Raw genomic sequence first — 21,844 nt, 5'->3', positions numbered from 1 at the left:
TGACCTCTTCGACCAATGCTGAATTTTTCGACACGCCAACGCGAACTACGGTTGTTTCTTTATTGAATGGCACCCTGAGCACTGTCTCTTTAAAAGCAATCTTCTGAAAATACAACACGGCGACATGCTAGTATGCTCCTGTATAAAGCCGCTTTTTTCATTCACTTCATTTAAAGCATGGCCATATCGCGAGGTTCTTTTCGACCGACGGTTTGATTAAGTGCTATAACTTACTATCCTGGAGTGAGGAAAACATCACAAAAGGGAGGTTAGGATGATTTGCTTTGGTAGGAAAAATATTTAACCCTGTTTTCTTTGCTGTTTTCCTTCTAGCCTTGAAACAAGAATGTTAAACCTCAGACGTGTGACAGCATAGCATACAGGGCCAGTTGGCATTTGCATCTTAAAGAACGAAACAGCGTAACTAAAACGAAGGGTATCTTAACACTGGTGGTTCATTTAAGTTGCGGCGTTAACCTTCTCTATAAAGTCTGTTTAAAATATTGCTTGGGAAATAACTGCCCGACTTTCCAAAGTGCCCAGAGCATGTACATTTTAGCACAGGTCAAACACAAACGCAACCGCTACCTACTGCAGTAATAAAGGAAGAGCATCAGAAAGAGTTTCAATTTATTCTTATGTAGTCAAGTGCTCAGAGCCCGGCTAGCATAAAGAGCATAAATGGGAAGAAATATTTTGCTGGGCTGCTTATGGAAGTGATCGTTTCAAGGGTACAGGGTTTCAAGGGTTTCAAGGTTTCATTCCAAAGGTAAAATTTTAACTACACCAGCTGTGCCGAGGAAAGAGTTTAAAAGAATCGCAGAAATCCGTGCAACCGGATTCGTTTAAGCCCTTTTTATTACAAGGCCGGAAGCAGTTTCTATCAAGAACCTGATGTCTGAAATGGCGATGTTGTCAGCGGAGTGTTGCGCTCACCAACTTTACAAAAGGAACCACATCATGTTAGGCTGCTTAGTAATAAGCGGTTGCATGGGAAACAGAAATATCTCACAATTGCGTAAACGGGTTAGCACCTTTCCTTAACGACATAAAAATCCACTATTATGTAAAATATTTCCTGTTCTTCATTCCCATTTGTTTATTTTGTCTGCAGCCAGATTTTTGTTTTCATGGAAGGACTTGCATTAGGTTCTATTTTGTTTTTTCATCAGTGTTGGTTTTTTTTTATCACTTTAAAACACTGCTATACTACTTCTTGTTCTTTTTTATGTGTGGGGGAACTCCGTACTGGCATTACTATACAGATGAATTTTGCTATCTAGTTTACTTTTAGGCTTTCCACACTGCCACTGTGTTTTATGATTTTTTATTTTTATCTCTTGATGATATATGTGCTCATATTTCTGCCCTAGATTGTTTGGAAGTGAATACGGGTGCAACTGTGCGCTAATATATGCTTTACTTCTGCATGAAAAAGCCTAGAAAGCCAAATACAGCTTGCTTTCTCTCAGTTATAGCTTCATACTTTAAATGACATGGTATGAAGCTCCCAGTGAAATGCCATGCGTTAACAAAAAAGTGCCTCAGTAATTTTCTTCCTCCGAAAGCAAAGAAAGTGTACCGGGGGACTGTTAATCAGCTAGCTTTAGGTATGGGCTAGTCGTCAGCGCAGAGATCCCGGCTGTATAGGTTGACTGTAACGCCACAGATGTCCTCAAATTGCTCGATGCATTCTGCTGGCACATCATCCTCGGTACCCTTCGATACGGCAAGCACGCATTCTGGAATAAGTGAACAGAAAAACACGTCAGTGTGATGAAGCGGTATTCTAAATCTTCTATAAACATTCCCCATGCAAAATTATCTTATTTTCTCCGAGGAAGTGTTCCAAAAAGGCCCAAGAATTAATTTAGTGATCCGAGGCACACATTTACGATCTCTTATTCGCTTATACCTCGGTTAATCGATTACAGCTTCGTGATCGTTAGTTCATGTTCCTCGTCACGGAGTGTTACTCACAAAGAGTTTGATTAGTGGGACACGTGTGAAAACTTGGAAACCACGCTGAGTGTGCGTGCAGCACCGATGTAATTGCCGTAGTTATGCGCTGAAGCTAAAGCTGCGCACCTTTTTCTTTGCGAATTTTTTCAGTCACAAGCGGCGACCATAAGCGACAATGCAGACATGCTTATGGGTATCGACCAAACCCTTCAAGAGCCGTGAATGATCGCAACTCTAAGTCTGCGCATTTGAGAACTCTTTGCGACATTTTTGGTTCTTATAATTCTTAGCCCCGTCCTGAGGTGGGATACAGTATAACACTTTTTCTGACAGATAATTTGCACTGGCGTCAAATGTGCCACCAATTTAAGCTCCGTGAAGTGGGGTGTATTTATCAAATTTGTTCAAGCATCCTGCTCCAAAGTGAACTCTGATGGGTAGGCGCAGACCTCCATCATGGAGGCCATGGGGTCACGTGCAGCGCATGTGCAAGTTTCGGGCATTAAAGGCGAGAGCGAAGCGAGCTGTGCGTCAACAGAAATATTTCAAAGAATTAGTATTGACATCACAATTTACGGCTAACCAAAATTTTATCTCTGATTTCTTCAAACCAGATGATGTTCAAACTGAAACTTGCGCTGAAAGAGAAAAGGAAGGAATGGTGCCGGGAAAAGAAGAAAAGACTTGGTAATAAAATTTGCGGAAAGGCACTTCCAAGCAAGTAAAAATGATAACGCGCACTCCTTGGAAAAGAAAAAGAAAAAATTCGACTAAACATTATGCTTCACGAATAAACATTAACCGCCAATATTTTTAAACACTGCTGAACTCCGCCTTCTACACCAAGCAGCCCTCGATGCGCCATAGCTCTTTCATTGCGCCTGGAGTGAAGAGAAAACACGAAGGATTTCCTCGAAAAGGTCCAAGTAGCACTGACCGTACCCTGAGATATCTCCGGCAGCAGTTTCCCCGTAAACATCCCAGGCACCGCATTGTTGGCTCCATTTATGTGCTTCCTGAGAAAGCTTTTAATTAATATGCGTAAGAAATTCAAAATAAAGTTAGGCCACCTTAAGGCAAGGTTACGTCACCACCGCCAATAGTTGAAATACTAGGAAATGTTGCCGCTCGTTTTAATGCTGGAAAGCATTTAATGGCCCCGAAGTTGCCCATCCGGTTTACGCATGTCGACATAAGTGGAGAAGTTGCTCACGTAAAATAAACAATGGAACCTGTTTCAGCGTAATTCGAACCAACGTCTGTTTTGTGTTAACGCCTTCGTTGTAACGTCTCGATCACTTCCGCAAAGTTGCAGCCCATGTTTGCTATTTTATGTCTTATCTCATAAGAGATTCGGAACGCGAAGGTTTTACAAATTATCCCTTAAAATTCGTCATATAACGTCGACGCGGGAAAGAGATAAAAAAAATTGGCGGAGGCTTAGCTTTGGTTAAGCCTGGTAGGTTGCGAAAGCAAAAGCGCAGCGCCTCCAACTGAAGGAACGCAGTGCGCCGCGTCTGCATGTCACGCGTGGCTACCGGCCGCCGCTGCGCGACGACTGAAAGCGTCTTGGAACGCAGTGCGCCGCGTCTACAGATCACGCGTGGCTACCGGCCGCCGCTGCGCGACGGCTCAAAGCGTCTTGGAACACAGTGCGCCGCGTATACAGGTCACGCGTGGCTACCGGCCGCCGCTGCGCGACGACTCAAAGCGTCTTCGGTATTTTTTTATATTTTGTTTTTGATGTTGTTGTGACTGAGAGAAAGGAAACATAATCTACAGCTGGTATGACGTCACAGCGGCAATAGCGCCACAGGTGCGCAGCGCGGCAAACACACACCGTAACTGCAGGCGGGCTCTCTGAAGAAGCGAGTTGGTCGCCCATATTCTACAGCTGGTATGACGTCACAGCGGCAGTAGCGCCACAGGTGCGCGGCGCGCCACAGGTGCGCGGCGGCGGCGTAACTGCACCCGGGCTATCTGATGGAACGAGTTGGTCGCCCATATTCACTCCGCTAAAGGTCAAACGTAACTGCGGCCGGGTCATGCGAAGGCTTGAAAGTGCGAGTAATATTGCTTTCGCAATAAAAATGCGGCCAGTAGGTGACTACATTCTGTATTTCGTGATCTAAAAAATTCCCTCTTTGACAATAAATCCTGTATTGCGTGTCACGTCTATGTCTTATGCGCTGTTTAACTTCACTAGATACATAATTAAATTACACCAGAAAAGACAAAGTAGCAGGTATAAAAGCATGAGCGCTGAGTTGGAGCGGACGAGGTTATGCCCCACGGGAAAGGAGACGCTCATGCACGCATCTATGGGGACTTATCATCAGGGCTTAGACAACATAGCTCGGAAGACGGTCTGGTGGCATTACGCCATTATCGTTACCTTCTGCCGCGTTTACGTCAACAGACCAGAAGCTGAGCTTTTACAGCCACCTTTGCCCGAGCAGATCTTCCGTCGACAACCTTTAAGCCGCCATCTTTAGCTACTACGATGCACTCCAGCACTCTGGGGGCCGACAGCAAGCCCACCCGCGCGAGGAATCTCACATTCCAGCTCATTTTGTCGACACTATTTTGTAACTCGGAAGTGAGGAATTTAATATTGTATATTTAAGTGTTATGAAAAAACGGCTATTTCTTCTTTTTGAACGTGCAGAGTGCCTTTTGGAGTTTCCTTTAGCGTTAGATTATGCTAAGTTCATAAATTTAAGTGTATAATTTCATGAGTTCAAAAGATTATACTAAGTTCATAAATTTGTGGAAAATTTGTGGGCCAACTTCTTGCCGCAGAATGTTTCGTGTGGTTTAATAAGCTTCAGCGTTTCGTGTAGGATAAACTTACTATTTGAGTTAGAGCCTCGCGTGCAACCCGGATTCCAACCGGCGACCTATGCACATCAGTTCTGCGTTTTTAGGAATCTTCATAGCAATGCGGCTGAACCGTTTCTCTTAGTCTGTTCGGCGGGAGGGGACGGTGGCATACGATTTCGTGTTTTGTGCAGCATAACCTTACTAGTTAACTTAGAGTCTAGATCAGGGCAGGGACTCGAACCGGCGACCTTAGTTAGAAGCGTTCAGGCTCGATATTTGGTCGCTACCTCAGCATCGGTGCATTTTATGTTTTTTTGGCTTTTTCGTGGGACATAATGTGCGGTTTGTGCCAACACTGGCATCTGCTTTCTTTTACTACTTCGAAGGCATTATATGTCCCATTAGCAGACAATCCGCCGTCCGCAGTCCATCGCCGTCCCTGGCACGAAATTCGGGTGAAGTCAGAACGCCCGTGTACGAGGTCACGACTCATGTGAGCCAACATGTGCAGTCATGAATGATGAAGCATAACGCACTATGCCCTATGAAAGTCACGACTTGTAGTCATATTGATAACTCTTGACTCATTCTCATGACTCACACCTTGACTCATGCTCTTGACTGATCGTTTATTCCTAACGCTTTAAACGAGAACACGGTGTTAGCTGAAGCTATCAATTATCCTTCTATTAATACACTGAAAAGATTTTTGCGCAAAATTATTATTGTGTAGTTGTAGTTGGGTTCACAGTTATTGTGAATTTCTATAATGTGTACTTTCTTTTCGAGTGACTTTTCTGTAATGACTGATTTTGAGCGGAATGAACTATATTTGATTTATGTACGTAATATTATTTGTTGTCCATTATTCATTATAAGTGTCTCTCCTGATGGATTCTGTATTTTTCTGATGGTTTCTGCACAGGGGTTTGCTGAAACAGTTTTTATTGTGTTTAAATATTGGCAGCAGTGTTGTGCACAAGTTCAAAGATCATGTTAAATTGTTTTCGTTCAAAGTGGGTTGTTTGTGTTTCTTCGTTAGTTTATGATTTGTTTATTCGTAGTGCATCACTATCAACCTTGTTATGGGATCAGGGGACCCAGCCAGGTGCCAGTTTTGTAACTTTTCTTCCCAGCCCTTAGTTTTCGGTACTGAGAACTAAAATGTTGATAAACTCAAACTCAATTATCATTCTGCTATGCACCACGACTCACAGCATTACAAGGAGCGCAATGTAAGGTGTACAGAGTTCATGCAAACAATGCGTAGCGAAAACTCATTGTTCTGCAAGGTAGCATCACTTAATGCTTTAATGCCCTCGCATGGCGTGAGCTTCAAGACCATACCTAAGTTATAAACCGACAAAAACCTCTTAAAGCTATCAAAAATGGAGATTAGGAGGTCGTGATTGTCTTTCCGCAGTAACAAGGCGCCTAACTACAAAAAAGACGAGAGCAGGAGAGCGACAGCGAAGCATGTAGTAATTAATTTATCATATAGACAGGGATAATGTCTTCTGATGCCATGTGTTCTTCATGGCTGTGAAGTGCCTTAAATTAAAGCTCAGTGGCAAACGTGCGCTTGTCCTCTGAAGGCTGTACCCCCGCCCCTTTTTATGTTTTCACCCCTAGCATTTTTTTTTTTCGCTCAAATCTCCAGTTTTTTGTTTCTCCTATAATGTTGTGCTGGGAGTGAGGTGTAAATAAGTAATGAATTCTATGTATTTTACTCACGCTCTCCGTTGTGATAAGGACCATCAGCGACGTAGCAGTTAACGTAGTTCGTGTACATAATTATTACAACAGCTTTCTGTTCAGGATCTGAAATTAAAGAGAAGTACGCGCTGAACATCCGACATCTAAGTAATTCATATTGTTATGCTTTATAAAAAATCCTAAAAAATGAATACTTTCGAAGTTTTCTAAAATAGAGCAGTTCCTTGCCAAGCGCAAAATCTATCCTAGATTATAGTTGTAAAAACACATTTTTTTTAAATAGAAGTCGTGCAATATCAGGGCTCATTTTTTATACTGTTTCACTCAGATTTGAGGTTAGAATCAAATCCATCTAGATGGCAGTTGGGGTGCTGATGATAGCTCTGTGGAAGTGAACTCTTTAATTGAAGAGGAATTGAGCAGAATCTCTTTTTAATATCACGTTATTTCATTGGCACATTTTGCCGCCGCGGGTGTCTCAGTGGTTATTGCGCTCGACTGCTGATCTGAAAGAAGTGATTTTGATCCTCGCCTCCTCGGTCGAATTTCAATGGAAGCAAAATTCTATAGGCCCGTGTACTGCGGGATATCAGTGCACGCCAAAGAACACCAAGTGGTCGAAATTCCCGCACAACTTCACTACAGCATTCTCATAGTTACAGTCCCTTTGGTACGTTAAACCCCTACATACCATTAACCATTAACCATTAACCATTACCATATTTACTTTTCCTTGATTGCCTGTTGAATGCCTACCTTCTCAGTTAAAAGGACATTTGGCACCTCGTAGGAACAAGAACACCAAGCGAGCATTTCCAACAGCAAAGAATCAGAATCAGAATATATTTATTGAACATCATGGCGATGTTGGGTGCACCGGCAAAAAGCCAGTGGCAAGGCTTCACGAGGCCGGCGCACCCTACAGAAGCTTGGCAGTGATACACTTGTTCAAGTTAACAAAACAAACGAAAGAAACAATACGAGGGCACTTTCAGAGAAAAAAAAACGTACAAACACACAAGACATATAACAGTTGTTGGCATTATTTAGCTATACATTTATAAGGATTTCTTATTTAATAAATGTGGGAGAGTGAAGTTCAGCATTTGATACCCGTAATTTGTGCGGGTCTTAGGTACAAACCAATTCAAAACTGTTCAAGTAGAGTGTTTAGACTCTTTGTATTTCAGTCCAGACAGCTGTAACATAAAGCAATTGTTTTTAACAACACTTGTTTCATACCGTCTTAAGAGCAATGTTTCATACAACTGGAGAAGGGGGTGATGCCGAGTGCCTGAAATATCGGGCCACTATGCTCTAGTCGCGGAGCATTCACAATGCTACGAACAGCTTTTTTTTTGAAGAAGGTGCAAACGATTAATGTTGCTAAAAGACGTAGTGCCCCAGACCAAAAAGCAAGAATTAAGAACAGAAGAAAAAAGTGCGTTATACAGCATTTGCTTAATACGCTTCGGCATAAAGTACCTTAGTCGACATAAAATACCGACAACCTTGGACTGTTTGTTTATTACCATTTCTACATGATCATTCTATAAGTTCTCATGAAAAATCACACCTAAACTTTTGATGACTGGAACAATCTGGATGAGTGACGAGCCCAAGAGATGGCGGGATGGCTAGAAAGAAACAACATGTACCGTTTCTTTCACCAAGTACCTTTGAAGGGTACGTTTCCCGCGTCTGCGGCGTCTTTAGCATAAGGTTTCGCATGATCGCAGCAAACATGTTAGAGAACAGGTCATAGATGGCATTAGCTGCGCTCTGAATGGTTCTCGGTTAGGCCCCGAATAGCTTGCCTGAGTCCTCCTAATTCAGGTTGCACAGCGTACTCGGCATCCGAGGACGCTCTAGCTTTGACACGTCTGTGCGTTCAGTCACTTCTTATTTTTCAAAGTGGACAGTGGGATCAGCGCTCCCAGTTTCATTCGTTTAACGACGCGCCAGATCTTCCGCCCTCTATTTATCTTCGACATTGCGACGAGTTCAGTCATATTTTCACATTTGTGTGCGGCCACGTATATGTCCCTTTTACGACGCAGTTTCTTATGCCTCTTTGTCTTGAACTCTCGTAAAGTTGGCCACTTAAGAGAAGCTTTCTAACCTTCTACTAACTTCGTTGTTATGAGCAGCTGGATCAGAAGTGCTCCTTCTCAGCTGGCCACTTCTCCTCCTCGACTGCACCCTGCGGTCACAACTGTCGTTTTCCGAGGGGAGCCGTGGGGTTAGCGTCCCTCGCAGCCTTCGCCGTATGGTACACCGTAGCATTGACCGCCTATTTTTGGTAGCCATTAGGGGCAAGTTCAACAACATTCTACAGCCTGATTGCGACCGCGTAACGCCGGAACAGCTGTCTACTTCTCTCTGTCTTAAACCATCGTGGTGGCAGAAGTCCCGACAGCAAGTAAAACCATTTACAAGCGTACACCCCTGAAAGTTTGCAGGACCATTTCCAAGCGTACACCCCTGAAGAAGCCGAGACCCGGACCGCGGGAGGATTGGACGCTCTTTACTTGTGGTTGGCCGATGGTGAGTTTCGAACCAACCACTTCCAGCAGCCGAGGCAGATGTCCAGGCCCGTATGCCATGTTAAGGATTAGCTTAGGGAGTTTCTTTCTTATTTATCTTGTAATGTTCTTCCTTTAGGGCTGATTGTGCGGTGTTCCATGCAATATGCGATGTGGAGGATTTACTTTTGAGGAAAAATATCTTAACGCCCCCTTTACATGATCCAACGATTGGTTTATGTAACTAGACGCCAACAACACCAAGTCCTTACATATTTTTGCAACGCTTGTCCAGTCACTTATCACCGTAATAACCCCACGCTTGAATCTGGAGCACTACATGGCTATGAGGAGGTGTTCATTTAGCGGAACGTCCTTTGGTCACTTCATATTAACATTACTATCCGAAGTAACGACATGCTAGCATATACATGACGAAAGTTTTGTATTGCCTAATTTCAGCAAAATCCGTGTGAATAAAACATTAAAGCCATCGATCGTAAAGTTTCTGTCATCTTTTATTTGCAATCCCAACTCGTATAAACTTATTCACGTTCTGGAATGAGCTCTTTAGTGCTTCATCCCTGAAGCGAAAAATGAGCTGGAAACCATATTACTGTAGCACAGTCACCACTTTCATAAAACAGTTGTATTATATTGGCCTTTTCGGCCCATCTTGCTCATCGTGGACAGTGAGGATTCACGCGAGGCATTGTCCACAGTGGTACTTTGGACATATAGCGTCGTGCTTAGCTGCCGCTTGGGATTTATGTCATTTCTGCACTCGAGTTTCTGCTACCGTTCATAATGTTACTGAATGAAATTTAGAGGCTAGGGCTCGCAGGCAACGGGCTGCCGTCTAATCGAAAGTGCCTTCTCCACTCATTTACCCAATTACTCTCAATCCTCACGCGTGCCTTCCTTAGCTGTCTCCTTCTCATTCAGGGAACCGGTATCTGGCCACTTCCGCTGTCGGCGGCGAAGAGACCACGATTGCAGGAGTGAGGCAAAAAGATCTGCTGTTCTATAAAGGAGGCAAGTAGCCGGTGTTACAGCGTCGCCGTAAGACTTCTGAGGGGCATAGTGTGCGGGTGGTTTAGTCTCTGAGGGTCTGAAGGAATGGTAAGTCATAGACGGAAAATACAACGCAGTAAAGCAAAAAGATCAGTATGTGTGCAGCAGTAGTGTTTTTGTATTTAAGTCGCTTGACATGTCTGTACGAAGAAAAAAGCTGCATTTAAGGATGTGTCAACGTTTGCTTTGAACGTGACAACCAAGCCGAAATAAAACGCAATTCGAGAGGACTGTGCTTTTGCACGCCGCCAGGTCATCATCATCAATATCATCATCATTCCCACTACGCCCACTGCAGGGAAAAGGCCTCTCCCATCCAATTAACCATGTCCTTCGCCAGTTGCGGCTACCATAGCCCCGCATACTTCTGCTACGATTGCTTTCTCTTGGAATCAACTCCGCTACTCTGAAGGACCAGCAGTTATATTGCCTTCGCATTACATGCACTGCCCAAGCCCATTTCTTCCTTTTGATTTCGAGTAGGATATCATTAACTCGCGTTTGTTCCCTCACCCACTCCGCCCGCTTCCGATCTCTTAACGGTACAGCTGTCACTTTTCTTTCCATAGCTCGCTGCGTTGTCCGTAACTTAATCTGAGATAGGTAGAGAAGCGGAAACAGGCAAGCTAGGGAAGATTCGGAAGCTTTCTGGAATAACTTTCCAATTCCGCATCCATAAAGGCTAATACATGCTGTAAATTTCACTAAATAACTAAGTACGTGCGGCAGAAATGAAGGGGTACTGAAAGGAAAATAACGGACACACAAACGCAGGAAACACCTGACAGAAAGAAATACAATCTGTCTCGGGAAACCTCTAGGAATGTTGTGGAGGTCCGCGAAGTTGAAGAACTCAGCTGAAGAACTGAACGTTCCGTGCTTAATTCGGTGTTTCGAATTCACCAGCAATATCAACTTTTTGTCACCTTTTGCCTTTTTTTCGAATATATGGCCTATGCTCGTTTCAAATACGTTTTTTGCGAAATCTCGCGTACCGACACTTGGCAAGCACATCGGCTCAGAGGAACCTCAAGCAGCTTTTTCCATGCCACATTCTTGTCTCCGGGCTCTCGAGTAGTCCTCTGGTATGAACAATGGAGATTAAATTTTTAATGCGTCATTTTGCAGGCGACAGTTTTCAAAACGCCTCTAGATACCTCTTCTGAAATTGGTTTTCAGATATCATAACCAACTAGTACTCTATAAAAAATATGTAGTGACAAGAAAATACCTATATCAATCGATGGCAATAGCACTTGCTCGGTCGGACAAGTGCCCACTATCGACTACATACCCACACATCAAAGACATAGTTTTACAACCACTGCTCCCTCAACTTTCATCTCACACGCGTTGCTGTACTTCTACTGTTTCATTCGAGGTCTTATATTTAATACTGCTTACACTTCTGCGATTGTGCCTATACTTCGTCTCACAAGATGTTTGCAGTACTACGGAAGGCAGAGCTCTGTCGTCCAATCAGGGCTGCAGGAACACAAAAAATAGTCCCTCGAATATTTCAGCAGTGTAGGACTATTAATCAAACAATAAGCACAGCAATTGAAAACATAGTTTGGACTGGTAGATTTAGATGGTATAGATTGCATCAATCACTGGTGAAATTTACAGGCAAAGCCCGTACGAACACAGCTCTGCGGAGGCTTGCTGCGAGGTTGTGATGCGTTGCCATTTTCCAACATGGCGCCGGCCGAGTGGGTTGTGTCGTTTGTGTGCCCTACACCGACAGTGCGCTGTTTTTCCAAGCATGCGATTGCAGTTGGCTTCTTGAAGTGCTTCGCGTCGAGAACGGGGGCAGTTCAAGTACGAATGCGCTCATCAAGAGGACGGGAAAACTCACCCAGGTGAGCGAGCGAACGCTTTACCAGTGGACAACGCAGACGTTGAAGGCGGGCCGAATGTTGTCCCCGAAGAAGCCGGCAGCGTTACAGTGATGGACAACGCTCCATATCATTCTGTGAAGCAGGATAAAGTGCGGCGGATGGCCTCAAAAAAGGACATAGAGACTTGGCCGTCCTGAAAAGGTGTCGCGTGGAGTAGCGACATGGTGAAGGCCGAGCTCATGAAGCTTGTCAACAACGTGAACACAGGTGTGGACCGATACCGTGTGGACTGCATCGCCAAAGCTGCTGGCCGTCTCTTTGCGCGCTTGCTACCCTACCACTGCCAAGTGAACCCGATAGAGCTTTTTTGGAGCTATGTCAAGGGTTTCGTTCCCAGTCGAACCAAGACGTTTAATCTCCAAGACGTGGAGCCTCTGGTTTGGCAAAGCATCATGCAAGTGACTGCTGAGAAATGGAAGAATTACGTGCAACGTGTTATTAGTGAGGAAGATGTGATGAGGAAACTGGACCACGTCATCGACGATGTTGTTTACCAAGGACCGGCTATTGTTGTCAACCTGGAGGACGACACAACCAGCAGAGCTGAATGGAGTTGTGATGACGATGAGATGAGCCCCATTAACCTGCTAACGTGCGCGCAAAAGTCGGGACCATTCAGTACTGTCGCAGTGAAAGTAAATCGTCTCTCATGAGATATGGCAATGGCTGTTGTGGACGGCTCCGGATTAATATTGACCGTGTGTGCGTTGACTTTCGCGCAGCGCATGTGGTTGTTTTGCATTTCACCACCATCGACATTTGGCTGCCCCGGCCTGCATTCGACCCAGCTTAATAGTGTAGTCACCATGTTGGAATAAATAAATTCATATACACATGACAGGAAGACTGAAAATAACTGTGACGTTACTACAGAGGAACTGATACAAACAAGTGGCGACAAAAAAGAAAAAGTTGGGCCAGTTGGGAAAAGTTGGGCGTCCGCCTGTCCAAAAACAAACAGATGAAAGAATAAAAAGACATCAAGCGCCAACTGCTGGAGGTAAAAAGAAGCTAACTACTAGTACGCCTTCTTTCACCATGATGGAGCCACCTGTCAATAACTGGTAGTGCGAGAGGCGCGTAGGAACACACTAATGAAGTGCGCGCCATCCTGATTGGACGAGAGAGCTCGTACCTTTCGTAGTGCTGCAAACATCTTGTGAGACGGAGTATAGAATAAGCCGAAGAAAACTCTGAAATCCTGTGAGTGGGATAAACAGATATTTATCCATTATGAGATGCGTGCAATCCTGTGCATTGTGTAGGCATTCCAAGCTTTCTCATTCAAAAGCTTTGATGGATTCTATGTGAACCCCTGATGATATCCCGTGGCAAACTTGCGGAAAAACAGTACTTACCCTCATCCGTGTAAAAGTCAAACCTGTCTGGTGCGGATCCAGGTGTCAGATGGAAGGTGACATTTTTCCTGAAAACAGTTTGACAAACCAATCACCACTGACACTTTTCCATGCATCGTTCTGCAACATCAGTGGAGAGCAAAGTAAAAGCCTACTTTCTATTTGGTTATATGCACCTTCCATCCTGTACATGCGTTGCGCATCATTATTTTTAAGGGGCTTTTCATAAGCCAGCGCAGGATAAGTAGAGTTGGGGCTCGCAGGGGGTGACAAATGTATGTTTATTGTACGATATTGCGGAGTTTAGGTTGGTTTATGGGGTTTAACGTCCCAAAGCGACTCTGGCTATGAGAGACGCCGTAGTGAAAGGCTCCGAAAATTTCGACCACCTGGGGTTCTTTAACGTGCACTGACATCGCACAGCACACGGGCCTCTAGAATTTCACCTCCGTCAAAATTCGGCCGCCGCGGCCGGGATCGAACCCGCGCCTTTCGGGTCAGCAGCCGAGCACCATAACCACTGAGCCACCACGGCGGCTTATTGCGGAGTTTTGTTGTTCGCTGAACGTTAAAGGAATCAAAATAAAGCGTATTGTTTGTCCTACGGCGCTCACAGAGCTTAGTGGGAGTTAAACGCAGGGTGCTCTGCTTCGGCCTTCTTACTATACCTTAGAAACAAATTCACGGATGTTGTATATGTTACATTCTGAGCAACCAACATCGTTACAACGCGTAGGCTGCAGCTATCTTCTGCCTCGTAATAAATGTTTCTGAGCTTTTGCCTATCAGCGATGGCTAAGTGGCTATGGTGCTCGGCTGCTGACCCGACGGATGCGGGCTTGATCCCGGCCACGGTGGTCGGATTTCGATGGAGGCGGCATGCCAGAGGCCCGTCTGCTGTGCGACATTAGTGCACGTTAAAGAAGCCCAGGTGGTCGAAATTTCCGCAGCCCTGCACTGCGGCGTCCTTCACAGTCTGAGTTGCTTTGGTACATTAAACCCTACAAAACACACCAAAACACACCTTTTTCACTATTTTGCCGCTTCCTAATCGTGAAAATACTTACGGCTTATCGGCTTTCTCTGGGCGAATGCTTGACACGTAGCATAAGGATTCAAGCCATCCCGATGTACCTAAATTAGCAACCACGGATCCCTGGCAGCCTCCCTCCAGATTAGAAACACTCGGAGGTCATCGTTATTCCCAAGGCCTACAAACCTTCCTCTATTAAGGCACTCTGCCCCATCACCCTGAAGTCTTGCCTCGACAAGACCATCTGAAAAACCATGCTGAGGCTAAGAACCTCTTTCCCGTAGGACATACACGGCTCCAAAAAAATGTCCTGACGGGCATTCCATCTGGAGGTGGCGAAAACCATCTCCTCACCCTGTACAGCAAGAGGGCATTCGACATCATTGCGCACACAGCCATCCTGAACGGCCTCCATAATATAAACTGCGGCTCCCGCATCTACCAGTATATTACCGCCTTCCTCTCCAACCGCACCGCCACAATCGGCATGGGCGCCACATGATCCCAACCCTTCGACACTCTTAATAAGGGCTCCCGCAAGCACCTGTCCTTTCATCATCATCATCATCAACCTGACTAAGCCCACTGCAGGGCAAAGGCCTCCGCCATGTCTCTCCAATTAACCCTGTCCTTCGCCAGTTGCGGCCATCGTATTCCCGAAAATTTCTTAATCTCATCCGCCCACCTAACTATCTGCCGCCGCCTGCTACGCTTGCCTTCTCGTGGAATCTACTCCGTTACCCTCAAGGATCAGCGGTTATCTTGCCTTCGCATTACATGCCTGCCCAAACCCATTTCTTGCTCTTGATTTCAACTAGCATGTCATTAACCCGCGTTTGTTCCCTCACCCTCGCCACCCGTTTCGGATCTCTTAATGTTACACCTATCATTTTTCTCTCCATAGCTCGTTGCTTTGTTCCTCTTTGTTAGCTTCCACCTTACTGCCCCGTAGGTGAGTACCAGTAAGATACAGCTGTTGTATCTCTCTTCGAGGGATATTGGTAAACTGCCATTCATTATCTTAGCGAACCTGCCATATGCGCTCGACCCCATTCTTATTCTTCCAGTTATTTCCCTCTCATGATCCGGACCACCTGTCACTACCTGCCCTAAATAGACATATTTTCTTACTACTTCCAGCATCGCACCATCAATTGCGAACTGCTCTTCTCTTGCTAAACTGTTGAAAATTACTTTGGTTTTCTGCTTGTTAATCTTTAGCCCCACCGTTCTACTCTGACTGTCTAATTCATTGATCATGCTTTGCAGTTCATGTCCTGAGTGACTTAGCAAGGCAATGCCATCAGCGAATCGCACATTACTTAAGTATTCTCCATTAACTCTTATCCCCAACTCTTCCCATTTCAGGTCCCGGAATACCTCCTGCAAACAGGCAGTGAATAGCATAGGCCAAAGCGTGTCTCCCTGCTGGACGCCTTTCCTTATTGGAATTTTATTGCTGACTTTATGGAGAGCCATGGTAGTTGTGCAGTTGTGATAAATATCTTCCAATATTTTCACATAACACATTTCTACACCCTGACTCCACAATGCCGGCATGACTGCTGAGGTTTCTATAAAGTCGAATGCTTTCTCGTAATCAAGGTACTCTATATATAGGGGCTGGTTGTATTCTGTGCATTTTTCTATCTCCTGATTGATAGCGTGAATATGATCTATTCACCAGTCCTTTTTAATATCGCTATTTCCCTCTTGCCCACCAGCTATCTGCTCAAGAGGACACATCCTACACCATATTTACGGACGATGTTACCTTATAGTGTACTCGAGGCTCCCTCGCGGCCAATGAAGAGGCACTAAACAAGCCTTCCTAACCACCGAGGATTTTGCCACCGGCCGCAGCATGCAATGAGTTCGGGAAAAAAACTCAAGTGATTCGAATACACAGACACTGCTACAAGACACCTGGCCCTATCCGCCTTCGAATACATGACCATCACATTGAGGGTTCAACAGGACGGCAAACACACCCACACCCTTCAGAGAAAGAGAGAGATAACTTTTATTTTTCAGCTCAAGTCCGAGCCCACACCCTTCATCCTTCCGCACCTTGCTTCTCCACATCACTCGCACGATCCGCCGGATAGCGGGGCACAGGAAAGGCATGCGCGGAGACGGCACCCTCCGACTAGTCAAGGTCCTTGGTATCAGCCCAATTCAGTACAGCCTTCCCTACCTCTATATGATCAAGACCTTCCAATACAAGGCTAAGGTCTTAATCCACACACTCTTCAAAACAACTCTCGGATCACAAACAATGCGCAAAAACCGCGTGTCTGTAGCCTGGCTTCTATTCCGCGTATCACCTTCGTAGGTTGTAGTGTATGCCATCGGTCCGCTTGTGGTCGTTGATCCGTAATCGGGCAAGTCTTCGGGCTTCTGCGCGTTAGAGATAGGCGACAATGTCGATGTTATATTGTTCGATAGCAGAGGAGAGCATGGCGTCTAGCATAGTCTTGGCCTCCCTGCCATGACGAGCCCAAAAGAGGTCATCTGGGAGGTCTCCTGCACAGCGGTGTTCCAGGCGAAGGGGATACAAGGCAGGATTCTACCTCAGGTCTTGTGCTCGGCATCGACATACATGGCGAGCATGTCAGCGATAGTTTTGTTCAGGCGTTCCGTCAGTCCACTGATCTGCGGATGGTATGCAGCCATCCTGCGGTGGCTCGTTTAATTGTACCGCAGGATGTATTGCGTTAGTAGCGCCATGAACGCTGTTCCTATCTCCTTGATGAGCACACTGGGGGCGCCGTGTCGCTGAAGAATGCCCTGCAAGAAAAATTTGACGACTTCTGCTTGTGTCTTGTCCGTGGCGCAGCGGTTCAGGCATTCGGTCACTATGATGATCTACTTGTTGCCAGACGTTGCCTTCGGGAGAGACAAAGCAGGTCCACGCCGATCTACTGGAAGTGCCTTGAGTGCGGTTAAATTGTGTTCAGATATCCTGCTGGTCGGGTAGGAGGGTTCTTTCGTCGGGACAATTTAGGCAGGTTTTTACATAATTTTGAACATCGGCAGAGAGTCGGAGCCACTAACGCTTGTCGTGAATTCGCCAAAGGGTGCGAGAAAACCCGACAGAATACCCGACATGTTCGGCTTTCAGCTCGTTGGGTGAAGCCTGTAGAACTTCTTCGCGAAGACTTGCAGGAACTACAAGGAGGTAACTTGTTTTGTTCGCTGCGAAGTTCTTCATATGGACGTCATTCTGTACTCAGAACGAAGACAATTCTGGCTTGAACGAGCGACGCCGGGCATTATCAAGTAAACATTGTTTTCCTTGGTCATCTCAGGATCAGCACGACGAAAGAGGCGCTCTCATTTCTTCGACGTAACCGAGGGCGGACTCGTTCAGGATCTTGGTCCTGGACTCGAGGTGTCGCTTGGCTGCTACCTTCCTGAGGACGTTCGTGAATTCCTGAAGTAGTTAGTTCTAGAGTAGGCCCCATGCCGTTAAAGAAGATTGATAGTTTTCGTGCGACGTTAGTGTTGAGCCTTCCAACGAAAAAAAGAGGTGTCCGATTTTCGTCGAATCATCCCCACTGTTGAACGATGCCACGCACTGAAATTGGTCCAGCCATGCCTCGGTGTCTTCGCCTGGAGAGCCATTGAATGCTGGCGGCGCTCTCTGCTGCTGCCAAATGATCTGGGTCGACGTCTGCGTCGAGGTCATGGTAGACGTTGCAGCGTCTTTTCGTCATCTGGTGCCGTCCGGCAGGTTCCCATGGTCAGGTCGCGCCCCTTGGAAATGTCGGCTGGCTCTGCGAACTGGTGACAGGTCTTCCGGTGTGAAGCGCGCCAGGCTGGCGTCATAGCTTGCAGGTGGTATATGGCACGTGGATATAAAACCCACACTTACACCAGATGTCGTCTAGTGGTGAAGGCAGACCGTCGAACAGGGTGACAGCAAATAGGACTCCAGATATATGCTGTTTATTGGGGATACCAGCGCCCACAACTAACTCAGTGACTCGGCAGCGGAGAATCAAAAAGCTGGCTTGTCGGTCGTCGAACCTGTCGGTCGTCGGCCTTCTGTTCTTGGGTGCTCTCAATTTAAACCCGACTCGAAACTTTCGAGATGCGATAAGCAAAGTAGCCACATCGGTCTGGAAATAAGTAGGACCCGCTCCGACTGGGCGCAGTCAATCAAGACAAATGCAGTCCCGCGTTGCACCACAAAAATTGGCAGTGGTTTGACCAATGGCCATCCCGAGCATAACTGCGGAAGCAACAACGCGGCAATCGCAGCGGCGGCGGCACCTCTGAGTCACCCGCGTAGCAGAGGAGTGGGCGGTGGCCCTAGAGCCACAGCTGTGCGCCGTGTGACGTCACTCCTTAAGAATTCACTGCTAGTGCTTCGGCGATGGCACCTCTGAGTCACCCGCGCAGCGCAGGAGTCGTCGGTGGCTCCCTCTGACGTCGCTCGCTCCTCGCGCACGCGCCGTTGGTGCTCGGCGGGGCTCCGCGAATTCGCTCACACCTAGCTTAGTGTTGCTTCCACAACAAAAAGCGATAAACTCACGTGCCGGCAGCTGGGAAGAATAAACAAACTGTGCAAAGGTTTTCGGCATTATACTCTCCGAGAGGATCCAATATACGCCAATATACTCTCCTCCTATAGTGAAATATAGTGAAATTCATCGTCATTTATTTTCCCTTAAAGGCCCCAATGGAGAATTACATAAGAGGGGGGGGGGTACAAATGGATATAACGGGTCACAAAGGTAGAACACATATATATACGCAAGGCAATAAATTTGCCTTTAAATTAGCAAGGGAATAAATAAGCGAATAAAATTCTTTTGAGAGCAAAGTCACCTTTTTTCATAGACAAAGTTTTAAGTGCCATGTGTTGTAGTGAAGTTTTAAGACGAAAGTAAGATTTGACAGGACGAGTCAGAACCGCTGTGGTCACCATGAAAAAGCGTTTTCGCCTGCCTATCCCGAAATTATTTTATACAACTGTGCTGGTACAGCGCAATAGCTATTGTTCAAAATACTTACGCATATGGCTGCGAAGGAATCCAATATCACTCACGCTTTCAGCGAATCCATCCTTTTAGATCCTTCAGTATGTTTATGTCAGATACAGCTAACAATTCCTCTGAAGCGGCGTATAGATTGACAACGATCTAGGCAGCCTGATTTGTTAAACTAGTCGCAAAAAGTAGTTTCCTATGTCGCGTAGCCGCATAAAACCTGATTGTTGTCAAATGTAGGTGGCACATGCAGTAGCAGCAAAAATGGTGGTGCTTACTTTTCTGTTCCATGGTGTCCTCTGAACTGGAAAACATAGGTAGCTGTTTTGTCCTTTGTATTTATTTGCGTCCTCTCCATGTTCAAACATTCCATAATGGTGTCATTATTGGAGTCGGAGATAGACACGATGTGCGGGAATTTCGATGCTACCTGTGGATGTGAAGCGTAAATATAAATAATGTACATTACAGCAACTAAGGTACACAATTTTATTGCGTTTGTTTTGCTTTGAAGATGCCTGCAGATCAAAGATTTCTCATACTGTAATCAAATAGTGTAGTATGTAAGATAACACGTGGAACTCAGGCTACGTGAAAATAGCGCTGAATATAAAAAGGGCTCTTATTTTACCTGTCAAACCAGGTTTCGCCCGATTCTGTAAGTGCGAATGTATTTATTAAAATCATGTTAAACCCGATTTCTTCCCAAAAATCAGTCCTCTAGACGACGTTGGTTTTCCAGTTCACAATTCTGACGGCGCCGCAAGCAAAATTTGTGAATATTCATTGCTTAATGCAGAAAGTTGTCTTTAGCCAAACGGAGAGTTTTAAATTGGTTTTAACATTTGTTTACATAAGGCTCACGCATTGTAGGATAGGTTTGAAAATCATGGTTTAGAAGCGAGGGGTCAAAATATGGCTCTCAAGGAGACGTCGTATCGGGGTAACTTTATTAGGCACTACCCACGCTAATGACACCCTGATCCCAAGGTCTTGGGCGTTTTAAATGTTTACTGCTTGTAGCAGTGCATTCCTAGCGCGTTTTCGGTGCGGTCTTCGATACAAGACTTCAAAGGCGAGAAGCTGCTGAGTACCTAGGGGCATCAGTATTAATTCCTCCAAATGTGAGGCGAACAATCGCAGGAACCGAATGTAGAAATTCATCTTCCTTAATAAACGTTATAAACCTATAATGAGCCTCATTAATTACGAACTGCATTTTTTTACCCTCTAATCTGCGATATCTAAGGCTTAAAGTGTGCGACTTAAAGAGCCATCAGAAAATATTTGGTGTACCACGAGCCAGTGGAAATGAAAAAGATCTTCATGTGTCCCTGTCTCTATTCCTCCAGATTTTCTGTTCACAACACTCAGTTGTGCAGCTTGGCCGATTGGGAGAGGCGAATAGCTGTGAAGCGTTTCTCCGCCTCTTTTGAAGAGTACTCGGCCTCGAGCTTATACACCCCTTAATTATTCATCATTGCTAGCTCTGCGTTTTGGTAAAGAAAGCTATGGTTGGGCGTTCCTCAGATATTTAGAAGCCTAGACTGCATAACAAACACGTCCCGCATGCGAGGAAAGCGGGCTACACTTGTGGAGACAATTTGTTCGCTTGCACATGAAGTTGTACAAAAAGGCTTCAAAACTATATTCTTGAAGATTCACGATTTTGGCCAGTTTGCCCATTAGGAATGAACAAAACAACGCCAAGAACAGGGACGCCAGAAACGTCACCGCATGTGCTATGACTCTTTCCTGTAGTCCGCTGTCCACGCTGCTTAGCGTTTACCAAACCCATGTTTACTCGGGCTCTTGCATAGGCAGGAACTGATGAGTTTACTCAGGGGCTTCATATGCGTTGCTTTTGCACTCCCTGACCTTGCCTGCTTGCCCTTTAACGCTTTTGTGCAGCAGCGGAAAATCTTGTAAGCAGAAAGCCTTTAGGAAGCCAGTTAGGCTCTCTCGAAATGGAATGATGCTGATGCGGGTAGACGACGACGGCGAAGAGCGATGGCACGAGTGCGAAGAGTAGAAGACGACAACGAAGTTCGGACTGTGTTCTCGCTGCCGCTCGCAGCTTTTGTTGTCTATTTGTAAATATCTGTAAATATATTCTTTTCCGCAACAATACTGTCGAAATATCTGATTTGATCATAAGTGACGCCAGAAACAGCGTAGATACGCTTAGGGGAACCAGCAGGAGGACATATTGAACCATTGAACTTGTTATAGACAAATGCCCAGAGCTAAAGGCAACAAGCCTATGTGTATAGCCTTCATTGGTTACCAAAGGCATTTAATTCAGTCCTTACATCACCATTCCTGCTGAATTAAAGAATCAACACGTTGAAGAGTCAACCATACAGCTGTTAGAAAATAGTTGTTGCGTAAAGCGTGCTGCTCCTGGACTGTACGACTGAAGCAGTGCGTATGTGTTGAGCCCTTTATGCACCCT

General features: G+C 45.5%; 1 protein-coding gene across 1 annotated transcript; it reads right to left on the bottom strand.

Annotated features, from left to right (window-relative positions):
• Positions 1–1,527: 1,527 nt before the first annotated feature.
• On the bottom strand, positions 1,528–6,598 carry LOC149360343 (uncharacterized). Its single transcript, XM_089569256.1, has 2 exons — positions 6,520–6,598; positions 1,528–1,742 (listed from the first exon to the last, which is right to left on the bottom strand). Exons 1-2 carry the CDS (start codon positions 6,575–6,577, stop codon positions 1,618–1,620), a joined length of 183 nt encoding a protein of 60 aa, XP_089425382.1. The 5' UTR covers positions 6,578–6,598; the 3' UTR covers positions 1,528–1,617.
• Positions 6,599–21,844: the final 15,246 nt, after the last annotated feature.

The sequence above is a fragment of the Amblyomma mixtum genome, chromosome 2 (genome assembly GCF_055824585.1).
Source record: "Amblyomma mixtum isolate Tamu chromosome 2, ASM5582458v1, whole genome shotgun sequence".
Lineage (NCBI taxonomy): Eukaryota > Metazoa > Arthropoda > Arachnida > Ixodida > Ixodidae > Amblyomma > Amblyomma mixtum.
Note: the sequence above shows the minus strand (reverse complement) of the source record. Positions and strands in the feature narration are given on the sequence as shown.